The sequence below is a fragment of the Chionomys nivalis genome, chromosome 1 (genome assembly GCF_950005125.1).
Source record: "Chionomys nivalis chromosome 1, mChiNiv1.1, whole genome shotgun sequence".
In the NCBI taxonomy this organism is placed as follows: domain Eukaryota; kingdom Metazoa; phylum Chordata; class Mammalia; order Rodentia; family Cricetidae; genus Chionomys; species Chionomys nivalis.
The window spans coordinates 68490545-68505974 of record NC_080086.1 but is presented as its reverse complement, the minus strand read 5'-3'; the positions used below and the strand labels follow the sequence as shown (position 1 = coordinate 68505974).

Here is a 15430-nt window from a genome sequence, read left to right as displayed (position 1 = left end):
GCAGCCGCAAAGCCTCTGCTGACCACACACCTCAGAGCGTTGGTATGACAGGTGTGTGCCACCATACCCCCCCCCCCCGCTTAATGTGGCTTCTGAGAATCGTACTCGCAAGTCCTCATACTTAAGTGGCAACTGTTTTACCAATGTCCCCAGCCCTCGCATAACATCTTACTGTTTATAGAAAGGCCGGCCTGAGGCATCTTCCCAACACCCAGCCTCCTCACACAGGGTATCGCCAATGTCCTTGTTCTTACAGCCCAAAAAAGGAAAACCCAGCCCCCAGCGTTGAACACTGATGAAGTCAGAGTCTTAAACATCTGTCCACATCAAACTTACCCCCAAGAAAGTCAGACCTAAGCCCAACCCAGAAAAGGGAGAAGGCTCCAAGCACTGCCTCTCCTCAGAGCAGGATGCCCTGCTGGCTTAGCCCAAATCCAGTGAGCCTAGATCACCTGTCATTCAGAGGTTTGACTGCCTCTGCAATGCCCCAGAGGGGCTGAGGTATTGGACCAATTTCCACCTGAGGTCATTTATCTGCTGTTACGATTTGTAACTTTTTCTGAATACGCCTGCTGCTCCTGCGAGAGATGATGCTCTTAGCCTTCGGAAGCCAGGGCTGCACTCTGCATACCAGGTGCCTGGTGAGAACTGTTCAAGCTCATACTGACTGAAATTGCTCTCCCTGCCTGGAGTTCCTCGGAGACCAAACAATGCAGTAAAACAATTATGCGGGGCTGTGTGGAGCCAGCTGACAGCTGAGCAGATGTTTGCATGTTGCTGAAGACTGTACCGGGCTTCCATCCCACAGAAACAAGAAATTCCTGACTGTTGGGTAACGTTTAGACCTGAAGGCTGTGTAAAACATCATTCCCACTCTTAAGGAAAGTGTATATGTAAAAGAAGTAGATCCATAACATTTTTAATACACATGGAAGATCCTTTTCTAAGGGACAGGCAGGGTCGTTGTGTGATACAAAATGCAGACTGTCACATCTACTGTCCCTCAGATCTCTGTGGCATCTCAGAGACTGTGGTTTCAAACATGGGAATAGTCTCATCGTGATGACATCTTTTAAACTAGACCACAGGTCCGAGGAGACCCAAGAATGGTTGACCCAGTAAGCCAGTATTTCCTAACCTTCTTAAAGCTGTGACCCTTTAATTACTTCTTAATGTTGTAGTGACCCCCAACCATAAAATTATTTCATTGCTACTTCATCACTGTAATTTTGCTCCTGTTATGAATCATATTTGAATATCTATGTTTTCCAATGGTCTTAGGTGACCCCTCCCCTCAGGTGCAATCCCCCTGAAGTTTGTGTTTTATACTAGGTCTAGGGTTTCCTCGTGAAATCGCACTTCAGCCAACCAGGTGGTAGCTGATGCCATTTTACCAGTTGAGCTCTTCCTGCGCCCTCGGCTCATTACTAAGCTTTTATAATGCCACATAAGGGCTCTTAAAACTGCAGCAGTCACACTCTGTTAAGAAGGACACCTCCTGAAAATGTATCGGGCTCTTTTCATCATCCATCAAGCATTTGTGTGTGCGCGCAAGCTGCAGGGTCACAAAACCATGTCACCTCACGGTGCCATCAGAGCAGAATTTTGCAGACTGAGCCCTCTTCTGCAGAGCCTAGCTCATTCCTATCAGCATCATCCCTTAATCTAACAGAACAAAATAAAGAGTTGGGGATGTAGATAAATGACAGAGTGCTTGCCTGACAAGAATGAGGTCCTGGGTTCAGTCTCTGGCACCAGGAGGGAAAAGGGAACAAAATTCTTTTTTTTACTTATTTTTATTTAATTAAGTGTATGCATGTGCATATTGTGAGCATAGGTGCACATGAATGCTATTGCCCGAAAAGATAAGAAGAGGGTATCAGATCCCCTGGAGCTGCAGCAACAGTGAGTTCTGAGCAGCCAGTGTGAGGCCTCGAAACCAAACTCAGGTCATCTGGAAGCTCAGGAAGCACTCTTAACTGCTAAGCTGTCTTTCTAGCCTCGGGGATAAAATTCTTAATGCTAAACGTGCTTACAACTTGCCATTTTTCTCATTGTTAAATCTCTAACGTGCATCTGGCCTTCAGATATACACTCCAAACACGGCAATAATGAAAACATCTCTTAGAATATTTCTAGATAGGTCACCAATTTTTTTTTTAAATCTGACTTTCCTTATGGGCTTTTGGTATTATAATCATAATTCAGAGTTTAAGGATAGACTATTAAAAATAGTTCAGAAAATACCTGTAAGTAATTATTGGGAGGGGCTACAGGAGAGATAGCTCAGTCAGTGAGTACTTCCTGTGCAATACGAGGACCTGAGTTGTTTTACAGGGTTGTGTGTGCGCATGCGTGCACACAAATGCACACATTACATGGGTGTCCTTCTCTATCTTTCTCGTCTGTTTCACTGAGGCAGGGTCTCTCCCTGAACCCAGAGCTCATATCCTGGCCAGGGTGGAAGCCAGCAAACCCCACCAATCCTCTTATCGCTGATCTCCTTGGACCTAGAGTAACAGACAAGGTGCTGCACTCTTATAACCCAAGCATTTGAGAAGGCAGGGTCAGGAAGATCCCTGGAGCTTGATGGCTGGATGGCTTAACTTAATTGGTGAACCTCTGGGTCCAGTGAGAGACCATCTCAAAGGACGGCATGGAGGGCTTCCGAGGAAGGACACTGGGGGTTGCCTTTTGGCCTCTACATATAGACAACCACAAATAATTGGGAACCAATGGATTTCTGGGGGTTTTATGGGCAGGAAAAGCACACCATGACTGAATGTTGTCCTTTCTTCTCTACTGCAGATACATGGCCATTATTCACCCCCTCCAGCCCCGGCTGTCGGCCACTGCTACCAAAGTGGTCATCTTTGTCATCTGGGTCCTGGCTCTCCTGCTGGCATTTCCCCAAGGCTACTACTCCACCACGGAGACCATGCCCAGCAGAGTCGTGTGTATGATCGAGTGGCCAGAGCATCCCCACAGGACTTATGAGAAAGCGTGAGTAGAGATCGGCTTGCCCTGACTTCTTCCTTCTTCTGTGTTTGTTTATCAATGAAGGTTTCACTTGTGTCTGCCTGCCATTTGTGAGATATGTCCATTGCTATCTGGGAGGGTAGGGCCCCTTCAATACTGTGAAAGTTGTATTAAAAATGTTAAGACCTAGTTCCCATCACATGTTCCTGGACAACAGTGTCCCACAACTTCTTGGGGTGCCCCACCATCACTCTTGGTCCTTTTATCTAAGATGCTTCCCTGCCAGCATGTGTGTTTCCTCGATGCCACTGTGCTAGGCACAGCATACTGGAAGTTGGGACATCTCTACTCCAGCCCCTCTCACCAGTAAACTGCTCCCCGCTCTCCTCTGATACAACCTCTCTGAGGCGTGTTTCACACTGCGATTTCTTCATGCAGTTCAGTGGCCATTGCTCACGTGGCCACTGGTACCATAGCAAAAACGTTATAGGCCACCCCTCTTTCCTATATCCCACGGCCCCGCTCCCTGTACCCTCTCTTCCTCCTCCAAACTATGTCACTGCCAGTGAATCTTTATCTCATCAGCTGTCTCTAGGGAAGCATCAATTCAGATCCTGTCAGGGGTTTACAGTGTGAGAAATGAGGCGTCTCCATCCCGATGCAAGCATGGTCGGCTCTTTGGTGTCTAGGGGTTGCAGAGCCCGTATGAGCAGGCTGGCTTGTCTTGTAGGAGGAGGGCGGGTCCCAGGCAGGCTTTTTCAAGATGTCTCAGTAATTTTCCCTGATGCCTCTTGCCCTGGAGCCAACACTGAAATGGTTTATTCTTTACCTCACTCTGCCCAGTTGAATGGTGATGTGAAATTTATCTTAGCATCCATTTTGTGGACTGAGAGTACCTGGATAAAGGAGGGTCTTTTGGAAAACCCCCTACAATTCTCCAGTTTCAGGATTGTTATTCAAACCAAAAAATAACACTGATGTTAGAGACAGAACACCTGAGTTTTTAATTATGAATTGCCACTAGCCGTGGGACCACAGGCAGGGATCCCAGAATCTCCTCTTTTCTAAAGTAGAAGAAAATAAAACCCTGTTTTCTGTAAACAAATGCCATGACTATCAGATGCAATGATGCATATCTCACACTGAGAGCTATTAAATGTCAGATAGCACTTATGAACCGAATTCATCGGATAGCAACGCAATTGTGTGGCCTTTAAGTTTACTAAATGGAAGATAAAACATGGTATCTATCATGCCACTTACATCTGAGAGTTCCAAATCCTGTCACACAGCCCCTCTGGTGTGTCTGTTACATGGATGTTGTAATATGAGTGGCGGGGCTGCATCCCCGGCATCCGGCCGCCTGCATGGCTTATGCCCCAAAATAATTACACGGAAACTGTATTCTTTTGAACACTGCCTAGCCCATTAGTTCCAGCCTCTTATTGGCTAGCTCTTACATATTGATCTAACCCATTTCTAATATTCTGTGTAGTACCATGAGCTGGCTTACCAGGAAAGATCTTAACCTGCGTCTGTCTGGAGTGGGAGAATCATGGCGACTCACTGACTCAGCTTCTTTCTCCCAGCATTCTGTTCTGTTTACTCCACCCACCTAAGGGTTGGCCTATCAAATGGGCCTAGGCAGTTTCTTTATTAATTAACCAATGAAAGCAACAGATTGATACAAGACCCACCTCCATCATTTCCCCTTTTTCTGTTTAAACAAAAAAGAAAGGCTTTCACTTTAACATAGTAAGATTACATATAGCAAAACAGTTATCAAGCAAGAATTACAGTTACAATATTTATATCTATTTTATCTTTTATCATAACTAAGGAAAACTATAACTATAACTAACCATTCTTCAACTCCATCAAAGACTCCAGAAGGATATAATATTACCTAAGCAAACAAGAAATCCAAAATTCTAGAAATGACAGAGACATCTCGCTGCCTGGACAGTCACCCAAAGTTCCTCTGTACCGTTGGGGCACCCATCTTCGGCCTACAGGCCCATAGTATCCAGCAGACATTTCCATGAAGCAGGAAATTTCAAAGACAGTTCAGTCACTATCTGCTGTGTCCTGCAGAACGTCTCGCAGACTCTTTCATGAATCAGGAACCCCGAAAGACCATCTCACCTTTAGGCAAGTTCAGCAGTCCTCTCTCTGCAGGTTGTGTCCAGTTTATGCAACAGTCCAGGCAAGAGCAGTTTCTTGCCCAAATGGCTATCAAACTCCATAAGGATCCTCTTCAATGCCCATCTTCCTCTTGAAGTAGCTGGTGCTGCCAGGAGCAGATGTGTCTCACTGTCATGAAAAGCCCTAAGTTATTAAAATATTTTAAATGCCATGTTCTGTAGTCTTTGAAAGATATGAAGAATGCCTATCTAATTGAAATATATCTCTATATATCTAGAAAATCTAACTAACATGACTACAAACTTGACTATTATTGATGATTATCCATTAACAACCTATATTTCCTATTTTACATTACATTTTTAAATGAACTACACAATCACAATACCTTAATCAAGATCAGAAATACATATACATATGACAAAATTGACCTTAAAATCTATACCAATGCAAATTATTCATATCTATATCATCTCCCCCTTTAAATGTAAAAGAATATTCATAAACAATATTTGGGAATATGGGCGCAGTTTTTTCTCTCCAAACTGCTTCCTGCTGAATGGGGGCGCTGTATTCAGATCTTTCATGGTATAACCTGTGTGTCAGGGTCATCAGTCGGCAGTTGAGTGAAGTAATTCTCTGAAGGTGTTCACAGCAACCTTTCAGGAGGGCGTGGTCTATCATACCATATTGGGATAGACGCAATCCACAGAGTCTCATCCTCTGTGAAAACAAAAGAAGACCCTCTCCAAAGCATCATATCCTTAGACCCATATTCTGAAATCATAATACCCTTATATCCATTCTGGTTTAGCTTTGCAGCCCATGTAATGAAATGTCTCTCTGCACTTAGCTCCTTTACAGTCAAAAATTTTAAAGAAAACACAATAATACAAAGAATCCAGACTCTCTGTGAATTTTCCATTTTTACGTGGCTTATTTTTCTTTCTTTTAATCTAAAACTATCTGTACTCTGTCTCTTTAAAGACTTTACCCTTTTTTTAAGACATTAACTTTATTCTTTATATATTTTTTTCTCTCTCTCAAGCCTACGTACATTCATCCAACAGTGTCTGAATCAGTTCTATTGTGAATCTGTAATTTTTTTACTATCCAGGAGCATTTCTTAAAATGTTAAGCACTTCTTAAAAACTTAAGTTGCACCATGTAGGGGTAATATGGTACCACCTGTGTCCTGCCCAGTTTAAACCTTAACTGCGCTGTTATTACAGTAATTACGGTAGCTCCTGCCTGAGACCAGCACAGTTCAGCATGGTGGAGCTGAGCCACTCCTGCCTCAGAGCCATTTGGTGCCCCTGAGCCACAGCACACAATGACTTCCTTTTAGGCACACAGCGAGTCTAGTTGCCATCAAACAAATCATAGCACTTTATTCCAAATGCTCCATTCAAAGACTCTTTCTCCCGCAGGAGCCAGACAGAGATCACAATGGCTGCACAGTGCAGAAAGCTGGCATCTTAAAACAGCCAGTTTTTTTCCTGCTGCTGAGTCAGGACAATTTCTTTGCGGCATGCAACCCACAAACAGAAAAAAACTGTCTTAAATTCTCTCTCTCTCCTTTTTAAGCCCTCTCAGGTTTTACGTGGAGTTCATTAGCACGTTGGGTGCCACTCTGTTGTAATATGAGTGGTGGGGCTGCGTCCCCGCCACCCAGTTAGCTTTCACTCTGTTGTAATAGGAGCGGCAGCAGGGCTGTGTCCCACCACCTGGCTAGCTTTACCCAAAATAATTACACGGAAATTGTATTCTTTTAAACACTGCCTAGCCCATTAGTTCCAGCCTCTTATTGGCTAGCTCTTACATATTGATCTAACCCATTTCTAATATTCTGTGTAGTACCATGAGCTGGCTTACCAGGAAAGATCTTAACCTGCATCTGTCTGGAGTGGGAGAATCATGGCGACTCACTGACTCAGCTTCTTTCTCCCAGCATTCTGTTCTGTTTACTCCACCCACCTAAGGGTTGGCCTATCAAATGGGCCTAGGCAGTTTCTTTATTAATTAACCAATGAAAGCAACAGATTGATACAAGACCCACCTCCATCACATGGAACATGGAAATATGGCTTGCAAGGAAGCAATGTTTAAGATTGAGACAATGACCCGCCAGGCTCCAACAATGAGATCTAATCCATCAAGCAGGGGAGGGCGAGTGCTCAGCCTACAAGGAGACACTATAACGTAAGTCTTTCCATGAAGCTACAGCATGAACAAAGGTCTCGGTGGGACAAAGAGTATGACTCCACCAACCGTACCAGACTCGTGAACATAATCCAGCCAGGTTTCCTCCAGGTACGGAGGGAAATACCTCAGAGTTTACATTCCTCATTAAAAAGAAAAACAAAACAAAATACTTCAGAAATCTCCACCTACCAAGGCCTGCCCTAAGTTCTCATGATATTCTCGAAGTCTGGTCACTTCCTGCTAGCTTGCTTACAAGACACCCACAAGTTCTTTTGTCTTACAGCAAAGTTAAAGCTGGACTCAAAGCAGGCTTCTCTTCCCACACAACTGTGGGGTTTTCACCAATAAGCAGTGATGCTTAGCAGCTTGCTTGTGAACATCTTGGTGGCTTGTTTTTATTGATCACTAGAAATTTCCTTCGAAACTCAACGCAATGCATTGATGGCCATCTTTCCTAATTTGGGGAGCACAGAGGAGGGACTGTGGGTTTTGTGGGTAGGGGTGCTGTCACTGTTTATGTTCCCGTGGTCACCATTAGAGTTTCATTCCGTCACTGTAATAAACACTCTGACCAAAAGAAACTTAGGGATATATAGGGCTTATTTGGCTTACACTTCCAGGCCACAGTCCCTCATTGAGGGAACTCAAGGTAGAAGCCTGGAGCAGAAAGCATAGAGGAACACTGATTGCTGAATCACACTTTGGCTCCCTCTTTGCCAGCTTTCTTATATAGCTCAGGAGTATCTGCCCAGGGAATGGTGCTTCCCACAGTGGGCTGGGCCCTTTCATATCAATTAAGACAATGAGAACAGTCCCTTACAGACAGGCCAACCTGAAAAAGACAATTATTCAATTGCAATTCTTTTTGGATGATTCTAGGTTTTGTCAAATTGCTGGTTAATGAAAAGTTAGTCCCCAAAAGCATGACCCTGGCTTATGAGAAACTGAGATTATTTACTCAAGAGATATATAACACTTTTATTTCCCAATAAGAAGTTTTAAAAAAATCTATTTGCCATTCATGAACACATTGACTGCAATACAAACCTAATTCAAGTGCACAACACAGTTTCCACACTAAGGGCTATTTTCTGTGTGACAATATTCTCTATAATTTATTATGTTATGTTTCCAGAGATTTAAATTTTAACATATTTACTTAAGCACTTAATTGTATTCTCTTCTTTTAGGACTAATAATTGTCCTTTCCACAGTACACAATAATCTCAAAGTTGATGCTAGATGGAAGCTTTGCTTTGAGGCATTGTGATAATTAAGATGAACATGTTGGCTCCAGTTCAGTGGCAGTTCAGCTCCTAGCCTTATCACTTTTAGTTCAACCATCAATGGTCAATTCCTTTAAGACTTCAAGTCCGATAGTATATTTCACATAGATATGCTGGAAGAAGTAAGCGTGACGGTTAATCCTAATTGTCAGTTTGACAAGATTCAGGATCACCATGGAAACACATCTCTAGGTGTGAGGGTATCTCCAGAAAGGTTTAACTGAGAAAGGAAAACCCAGTCTGAATACGGGAGGCACCATCCCATGGACTTAGACCCAGGGCTGAATTAAAAGGAAGAAGCAAGTAGAGCACCGCATTTATCCCTTTCTGCTTCTTGACTGTGGGTGCAGGGTGACCAGCTGCCTCAGGCTCCTGCCTCCATCCCTTCCCCCCATACTAAGCTGTATACCCTTCCTTCCTTAAGCTGCTTTCTCCCAGGTATTTTGTCACAGCAACAAGACAAGTTATTAACATGAGAAGCAGATGACTCCCATGAAATGTCGAGCCCAGGGCCCTGCCTGTGGCAAGGGTCTACTGAATGCTGACTGCTGATAGAAGCCACATTCATTGACTCATTGCTGGGGTAGACAGTTCACTGAGCAACTGCTTAGCCCCAACTCCTCTAATAGGTCATTTGTGCTAACAAATTAATTACATAGAAACATTGTCTAAAATATCAGAAACACCTTCTGACTACATGGTGAACTTCAAAAGCTAATCAACATTCAGATTCTTGAATAATACACAAATTCAGTGAAGAACTATGAAGGACAAACAGCCCTAATGAACTGAGTATTAGACATGCTCATTGCAAAAACGGTTCAGACAGACAACTGGTCTATCAAGAGGTACCCAACTTAATTCAGGACACTGTAACTATACTTCTTGAATCTGATGGTTGTAGCATCTGTGTTGGTTTAAAAGTTGTTCATGGGAACAGATAATGTGACTTATTAGTTTGGACACTGTATATTTTTGTATTTTAACCTAAAATTAAATGCAACTCAAATATTCTTATTGATACAAGCTCTTAAGAAGATGTTTTCTCTAGGATGAGCCAAAATATTCTACCCAGAATAAATTGAAGCATTTTCTTGGGAGGTGTAGCTTCTGCCTGTGCTGACACTCCTTACAGGAACTTGCCTCTGAATCAATCACATCAGAAGGAACCTCATCTATTCTCTCATATCCTGGACCTCTTGCTTTTGCTTCGCTGACTCCTATGAGTCATTTCACCTTGAGTTTTCCCATCCAGCTAAAGAAAGACAAGGCGATTTCTTATCCTTAAGGGACACATCCTTGCTGGTGCTCTCTTCATGGGCAGGAGACTCTGGACCACAAAACTCTGCAGATGTGAAGACATGCACCTTCCACAAAGCCATTTGCAATCTTATTTAAAGAGGGACATGTTGTGCAGCACAACAGAAGCTTCCGTGAGTCTCCAGTCATGCCTGCCCATCCTTTCCGAACCTGATGTCTTAGTTTGTTTTCTATTGCTGTGATAAAAATCAGGACCGAAGGAAGTTGGGAAGGAAAGGGTTTGTTTTGACCTCATGGCTGGCTCAATTTACTCTTTTATGCCACCCAGAACCACCTGCCTAGGCACGGAGCCACCCACCATGGAATGAGCATTCTCACATCCACTGTTAATCAAGGAAATACCCTCACAAACTCTCCCATACGCCAATTTAATGGGGGCATTATCTCAACAGAAGGTCTCTTTCTCAGACATCTCTGGTTTATGTCAAGTTGACAAAATCCAACCAGCCTATATACAGATAAATATTCTTCCAGATGTCTCCTCATTTCTTTTGGGAAACATATTTATATGAGTCAACACAAATATAGTCTCCCTCTTACAACACAAAACACAACTTATTACGCACATTACTCTACATCCTAATTTTCATCTTATCAACATGTCTTGAAATCTTTCTGTGCCGACACACAAAGGGCTTCTCTGCTCTTATTCCAGTGGCACGGTTCTATTCTTTAAATGTACAACACGATTTCCACAGTCATTAATTGGTGGGAATTGGATTGCTCCCAACTATTGGTTATGTCACTGTGAATAACCTTACATCCATCATGTATGGATATCAACAGTACAAAATACCAAAGTGGAAAGTGCATTTTTCTCGCTGTACAGAATTGTGTCAAGGTACATTCTCACCAGTAATTTGTGAGAGTCTCCACTCCTCTGCATACCAATGAAGTGTATTGTCAAGGTTTTAGAATTTTGCCCAGCTGGTATGGAAATATGGTATCTCGTTAAAGCTAAAATGTATGTCTTGTGTCATGAATGAGCTTTCCATAATTTCTTAAAGACTTTCACACACACTTTATAATTGTATTAAATCATTCCCAGGCCATAAATGATTTCCTATGTCGTTAAGCTTGTCTTTAAAACACTATGTGACTACATATGCTAAATGATAGGAAGAGATAGACAAATGAATGGTTGGTTGACTGATAACCAAATAGGTAGATGATAGAGAGGGAGTACAAATCTAGATAGAGAGACCGATAATTTATTGATAGGTAACTAGATATAGTAATGGCTATAGTTAATCAGTAGGTAGCTAGATGATAAATGAATAGAAATAGATGGGATAAATTAGTGGACTGCCTCCAGCTGCAACCCTGGATCCCCAGGAGGACAGGCTGGGTTTCTTCTACTGCTTTTTGTTGATGTTTATTTCCAATCTGCAGTAATAGACAATTATGCCAATGCCATAATGTCACAAAATGAGAGCTTGGGCTCATCATGAATACTAATATGCTATTGAGTCCTGCCTTAATTAGCAACCCAGCAGCTTGTTTGTGGCTGATCTAACAAGACAGTGGCCTAACCTATAAAGGTGGGTTTGATTGACAAGTGTTGAACAAAAATTCCACGTGTGGCCAAAAGTAACTACCAGCTAGAGCAAAAATCAGAGAAAAGATGAGAGAATAGAGAAGAAAAGAAGAGTCTTTGTCTAAAGCACTTCCCCTTACCGCTTCTATTAGACAAGAAGAAATGTATAGTAGATTTTTTCAAAGAAAGGTAGCTAAGGCTGATCACTCACTCCTGTGCTGTATGGCTTGCATGGTGGCAGTGGTCCAGGAGGTACCAGGGCAATGCCCCTAATGACAAGGAAGGTGAATGAACTAATCTTTCTTCATTGAAGGGTGTACCACCACGACTAAGACAAAGTCTGTAATGAGGAAGAAAAGTGAGAAAGACATCCAAGCAATTTAGGCAGCTAGGGGAGTTCCAATGTCATTAATTCATTTACTAATTCTGGTCATCTGCCATTTACTGCTAATTATGGTGCTATGTACATAGTTTTGTGGTAGCGTTTGAGTAAGACATGTCTAGTCTGGATTCAAGCACTCCCCGTAGCCTTCAAAGGAGGTTATGTGAGAATGTAGTGTCATTATTTACAAATTACCTGGGGCTGCTGTGGAAAGGAAGTGAACACGGATATATTAGCTAGTATAAATCTACATCTGTGCCAATTCTAGCTGGAGACTACAAACATATGGTGTTGCTGGGGCTGGAGAGATGGCTCAGTAGTTAACAAGAGCACTGGCTGCTCTTGCAGACAACCTGGGTTGGGTTCCCAGCACCCACATCATGACTTAGAATCAACCCTGATTCCAGTCCCAGGAGTCTAACCCTGGCCTCCATGGACACTGCATGCACATGGTATGCAGGCAAACACTCAGAGAGATTAAAAATTTTTTCAGCAGTTTTGAAAAGTATGACTTGTTGATATTACAGCATTTTCTCTTCCTTTAAAATCTATTATCAGGAATAAGCTAAAACTTTACATTTATTTTCTTTGTTTCCATTAATAATAGCAATGGAAAATCAATGCTTGACAAGAAATGAAAGCAGAAAAGTAAAAGGAAATATTAGAAAATATACCTCTGCAAAACTTTGGGAATTTTCTACTTTTTTGTATTACTTCAAAGAGAGAGAGGTGTTTGTTTGTTCGTTTGTTTGTTTGTTTTGTCAAGCTGCCTTAGGCTTTTGGCCAGTAAACATATGTATATTTGTGACTTGGCTATTTGTTTCATTTCTTTCCCCATACTCATTGCATTTTAAACATAGCCCAGAGCCCCTAGATTCATTGAGAAGTTGTTAAACCAAGAAGGAAGAATTCATTGACACTGTAGGAAAGGTTGGCATAGAATTCAGGACTAGTGGGACACAGGTAGTGTGAGGGGAAAGGAGAGTAACGAAGCCAGGGTTAACTGGAAATGGGAATAGGAGGGTAGAACAGAGGAGGAAGTGGAAGGGGGATAACTAACACTAAGATTGTTTGAAAAAGTCACATGGAACTGTAGAAAGAGCTGCAGGCAGGTCTGCTTTTTGTCCCACCCGGCTCCTACATGGCTAGCTTAGCCCCAAAACAATTACATGGAAACTGTATTCATTTAAACACTGCCTGGCCCATTATATCTAGTCTCTTCTTGGCTAACTCTCATATCTTGATTAACCCATTTCTATTAATGTGTGTAGCACCACAAGGTGGTAGCTTACCAGGAAGATTCTAACCTGTGTCCATCTCGGAGAGGAGAGCTATGGCATCTGACTCACTTCCCTTCTTCCCAGCATTCTGTTCTGTCTACTCCACCCACCTATGTTCTGACCTATCAGGCCAAGCAGTTTCTTTATTAATTAAACAATGAAAGTAACACATAGAAAGAAGACCCACCTACATCATGGAACCTTACTATTTTATAAGGAGTGTGTGTGTGTGTGTGTGTGTGTGTGTGTGTGTGTGTGTGTGGTTTAAATGTAGCTGCCAGAAGTGGTGCCCCCTTTGAGTTGTTAGACTTGGGGCTCGGGGTATGGAGAAATCAAGCTAGTTCTATCCTGGAAGCTCTCTCCCTGTTGACTAGCTTTCACAGTGACAGAAGATCCTGGGCAGGCTACTGAGGGAGGAAAGTCATCAACAGCCGTGAACCCTGTGAGCTGTAATAATGGCTGGAGTGCCAAGATATGCCCATTGGTGTGATAGTGGTATGAACGTCATGGGGTCACCAACTCCTTTCTGATTGGTTATACTTCAAAGTATGGAATTTATGCCTGCCATTGTAAACCTGCCCACGAACCATGACTCAGGAGTTCATAGGCCCTGAGTTCTGGGTCATCCTGAGCTACTATCATTTTGTCAAATGGACACAATATCAAACTGCCCTCTAAGTAGTTATCTTTATACCCATAGATCAGTACAGCCTTCAGCCCTTGTCAGCAGAGCTCCTTTCTGCAATGAAAATGATTAATACTGGCATAAATATTTAGCAGCATCGAATTAAAAGGTCAAAGTGTAAATCTAGGAGCCTCAGGATGGGGTTGCCAACTTGGGATTCTTTCTAGAGGATGCAGTCAACTTCTAATGCAGCTGCTCTTAATCTATGAAGATTAAGTTTAAACAGGCCTGAGGGCATAATGGTCATTCAGATGGAAGATAAGTGCCTATAAAGCCATGGATAACCAAACAGCACAGACTGGAAAGCAGTAGGTAGGAAAATGTCCATCGTGAATTGTACTTAGAAGCTGGGGAGATGGTTCCATGAGTAAGAGTGCTTGTTGTATAAACATTAGGATGTAAGTTCAAATCCCTAGCACCTATGTAAAAAGCAAGGCTTGGCCATGTGCCTCTGTGACACCAGCACTGGGAGTGGTGGATCAAGGCAATGCGTCGATAGTCCCTACCCTAGCTCCAGCTTCAGTAAGAAGCAGAGTCTCAGTGGAATAAAGTGAAGAGAGATAGATCAGGACCCCCAAGGTTATCCTCTGGCTTCTACATATGTGTGCACAAAGCATCACATATTATAGATATGACACACACACACAAAAAAAAAAAAAAAAAAACCTCAACATACCTCAAAGAACATTCATGCTGGCCACTTTTATAAACTGCTTTGTGCCTTTTAAAATGTATTCATAGAAGTCACTGGGGGAATGAAAAATTCTGTTCAGGGAAATCCTTTCTAGAGTACAGAACAGTGTGGATGGCTTTACCATTTACTATATGCATTTGGCATAACAATGCGAACAGCTGGCAAAGAAGTCTCCAGACACAACCCATTAAGCCCATTCCTTTTACAGTTGTAGATAGGAACAGCCCAATTTAAGTATTTACTGGAGAAAACGCTAATTAAGAGCACTTGCTGCTCTTGCAGAGGACCAGGGTTCAATTCCCAGAATCCAAATCATAGCAAACAAACATCTTTAACTCCATTTCCAGAGGCTCCAACACCCTCTTCTGGCCTTTACAGGTTTCTGCACACAGGTAGCTCATATAAAGTCATTCAAGCAAACAAGCATCTGCATAAGACAAAAGCATCAGTAACTCTTTAAAATGACAAAACTTCACAGTTATAGTAGAATCACAATTCATTGTTTCTGGGCATGAATTTTTTTCCAGCAAATAAGATGAGTGAATTATCAGGAAATCTATTGTTATATTTCATTAACTTTTTTTTTCTTTGATTTTCGAGACAAGGTTTCTCCATAGCTTTTGGTTCCTGTCCTGGAACTAGCTCTTGTAGACCAGGCTGGCCTCGAACTCACAGAGATCTGCCTGCCTCTGCCTCCCATGTGCTGGGATTAAAGGCATGCATCATCACCGCACGGCTATATTTCATTAACTTAATTGCTCAAAGAGAAGCATCTTATTCATCTCCATAAATGCCAAAATGGTTTGTTAAAATGTTATTAATCTCTTAAGGAAACATGGCTCATATCAGAAATAATTCAAACAAAATGAAAACAACGAGATCTCTTTCGAACACAAACAGAACAAGACTTGGAATAA

The 15430-nt window shown here is 42.3% G+C and overlaps 1 protein-coding gene across 1 annotated transcript in view; it reads left to right on the top strand.

Moving 5' to 3' along the window:
• Tacr1 (tachykinin receptor 1) overlaps window positions 1–15430 on the top strand; it is a 180921-nt gene that overhangs the window by 90884 nt on the left and 74607 nt on the right. The window contains exon 2 of the mRNA XM_057775390.1: window positions 2809–3003. Within this exon, the coding sequence (XP_057631373.1) occupies window positions 2809–3003 (195 nt within the window). The remainder of the gene's footprint in view (window positions 1–2808; window positions 3004–15430) is intronic.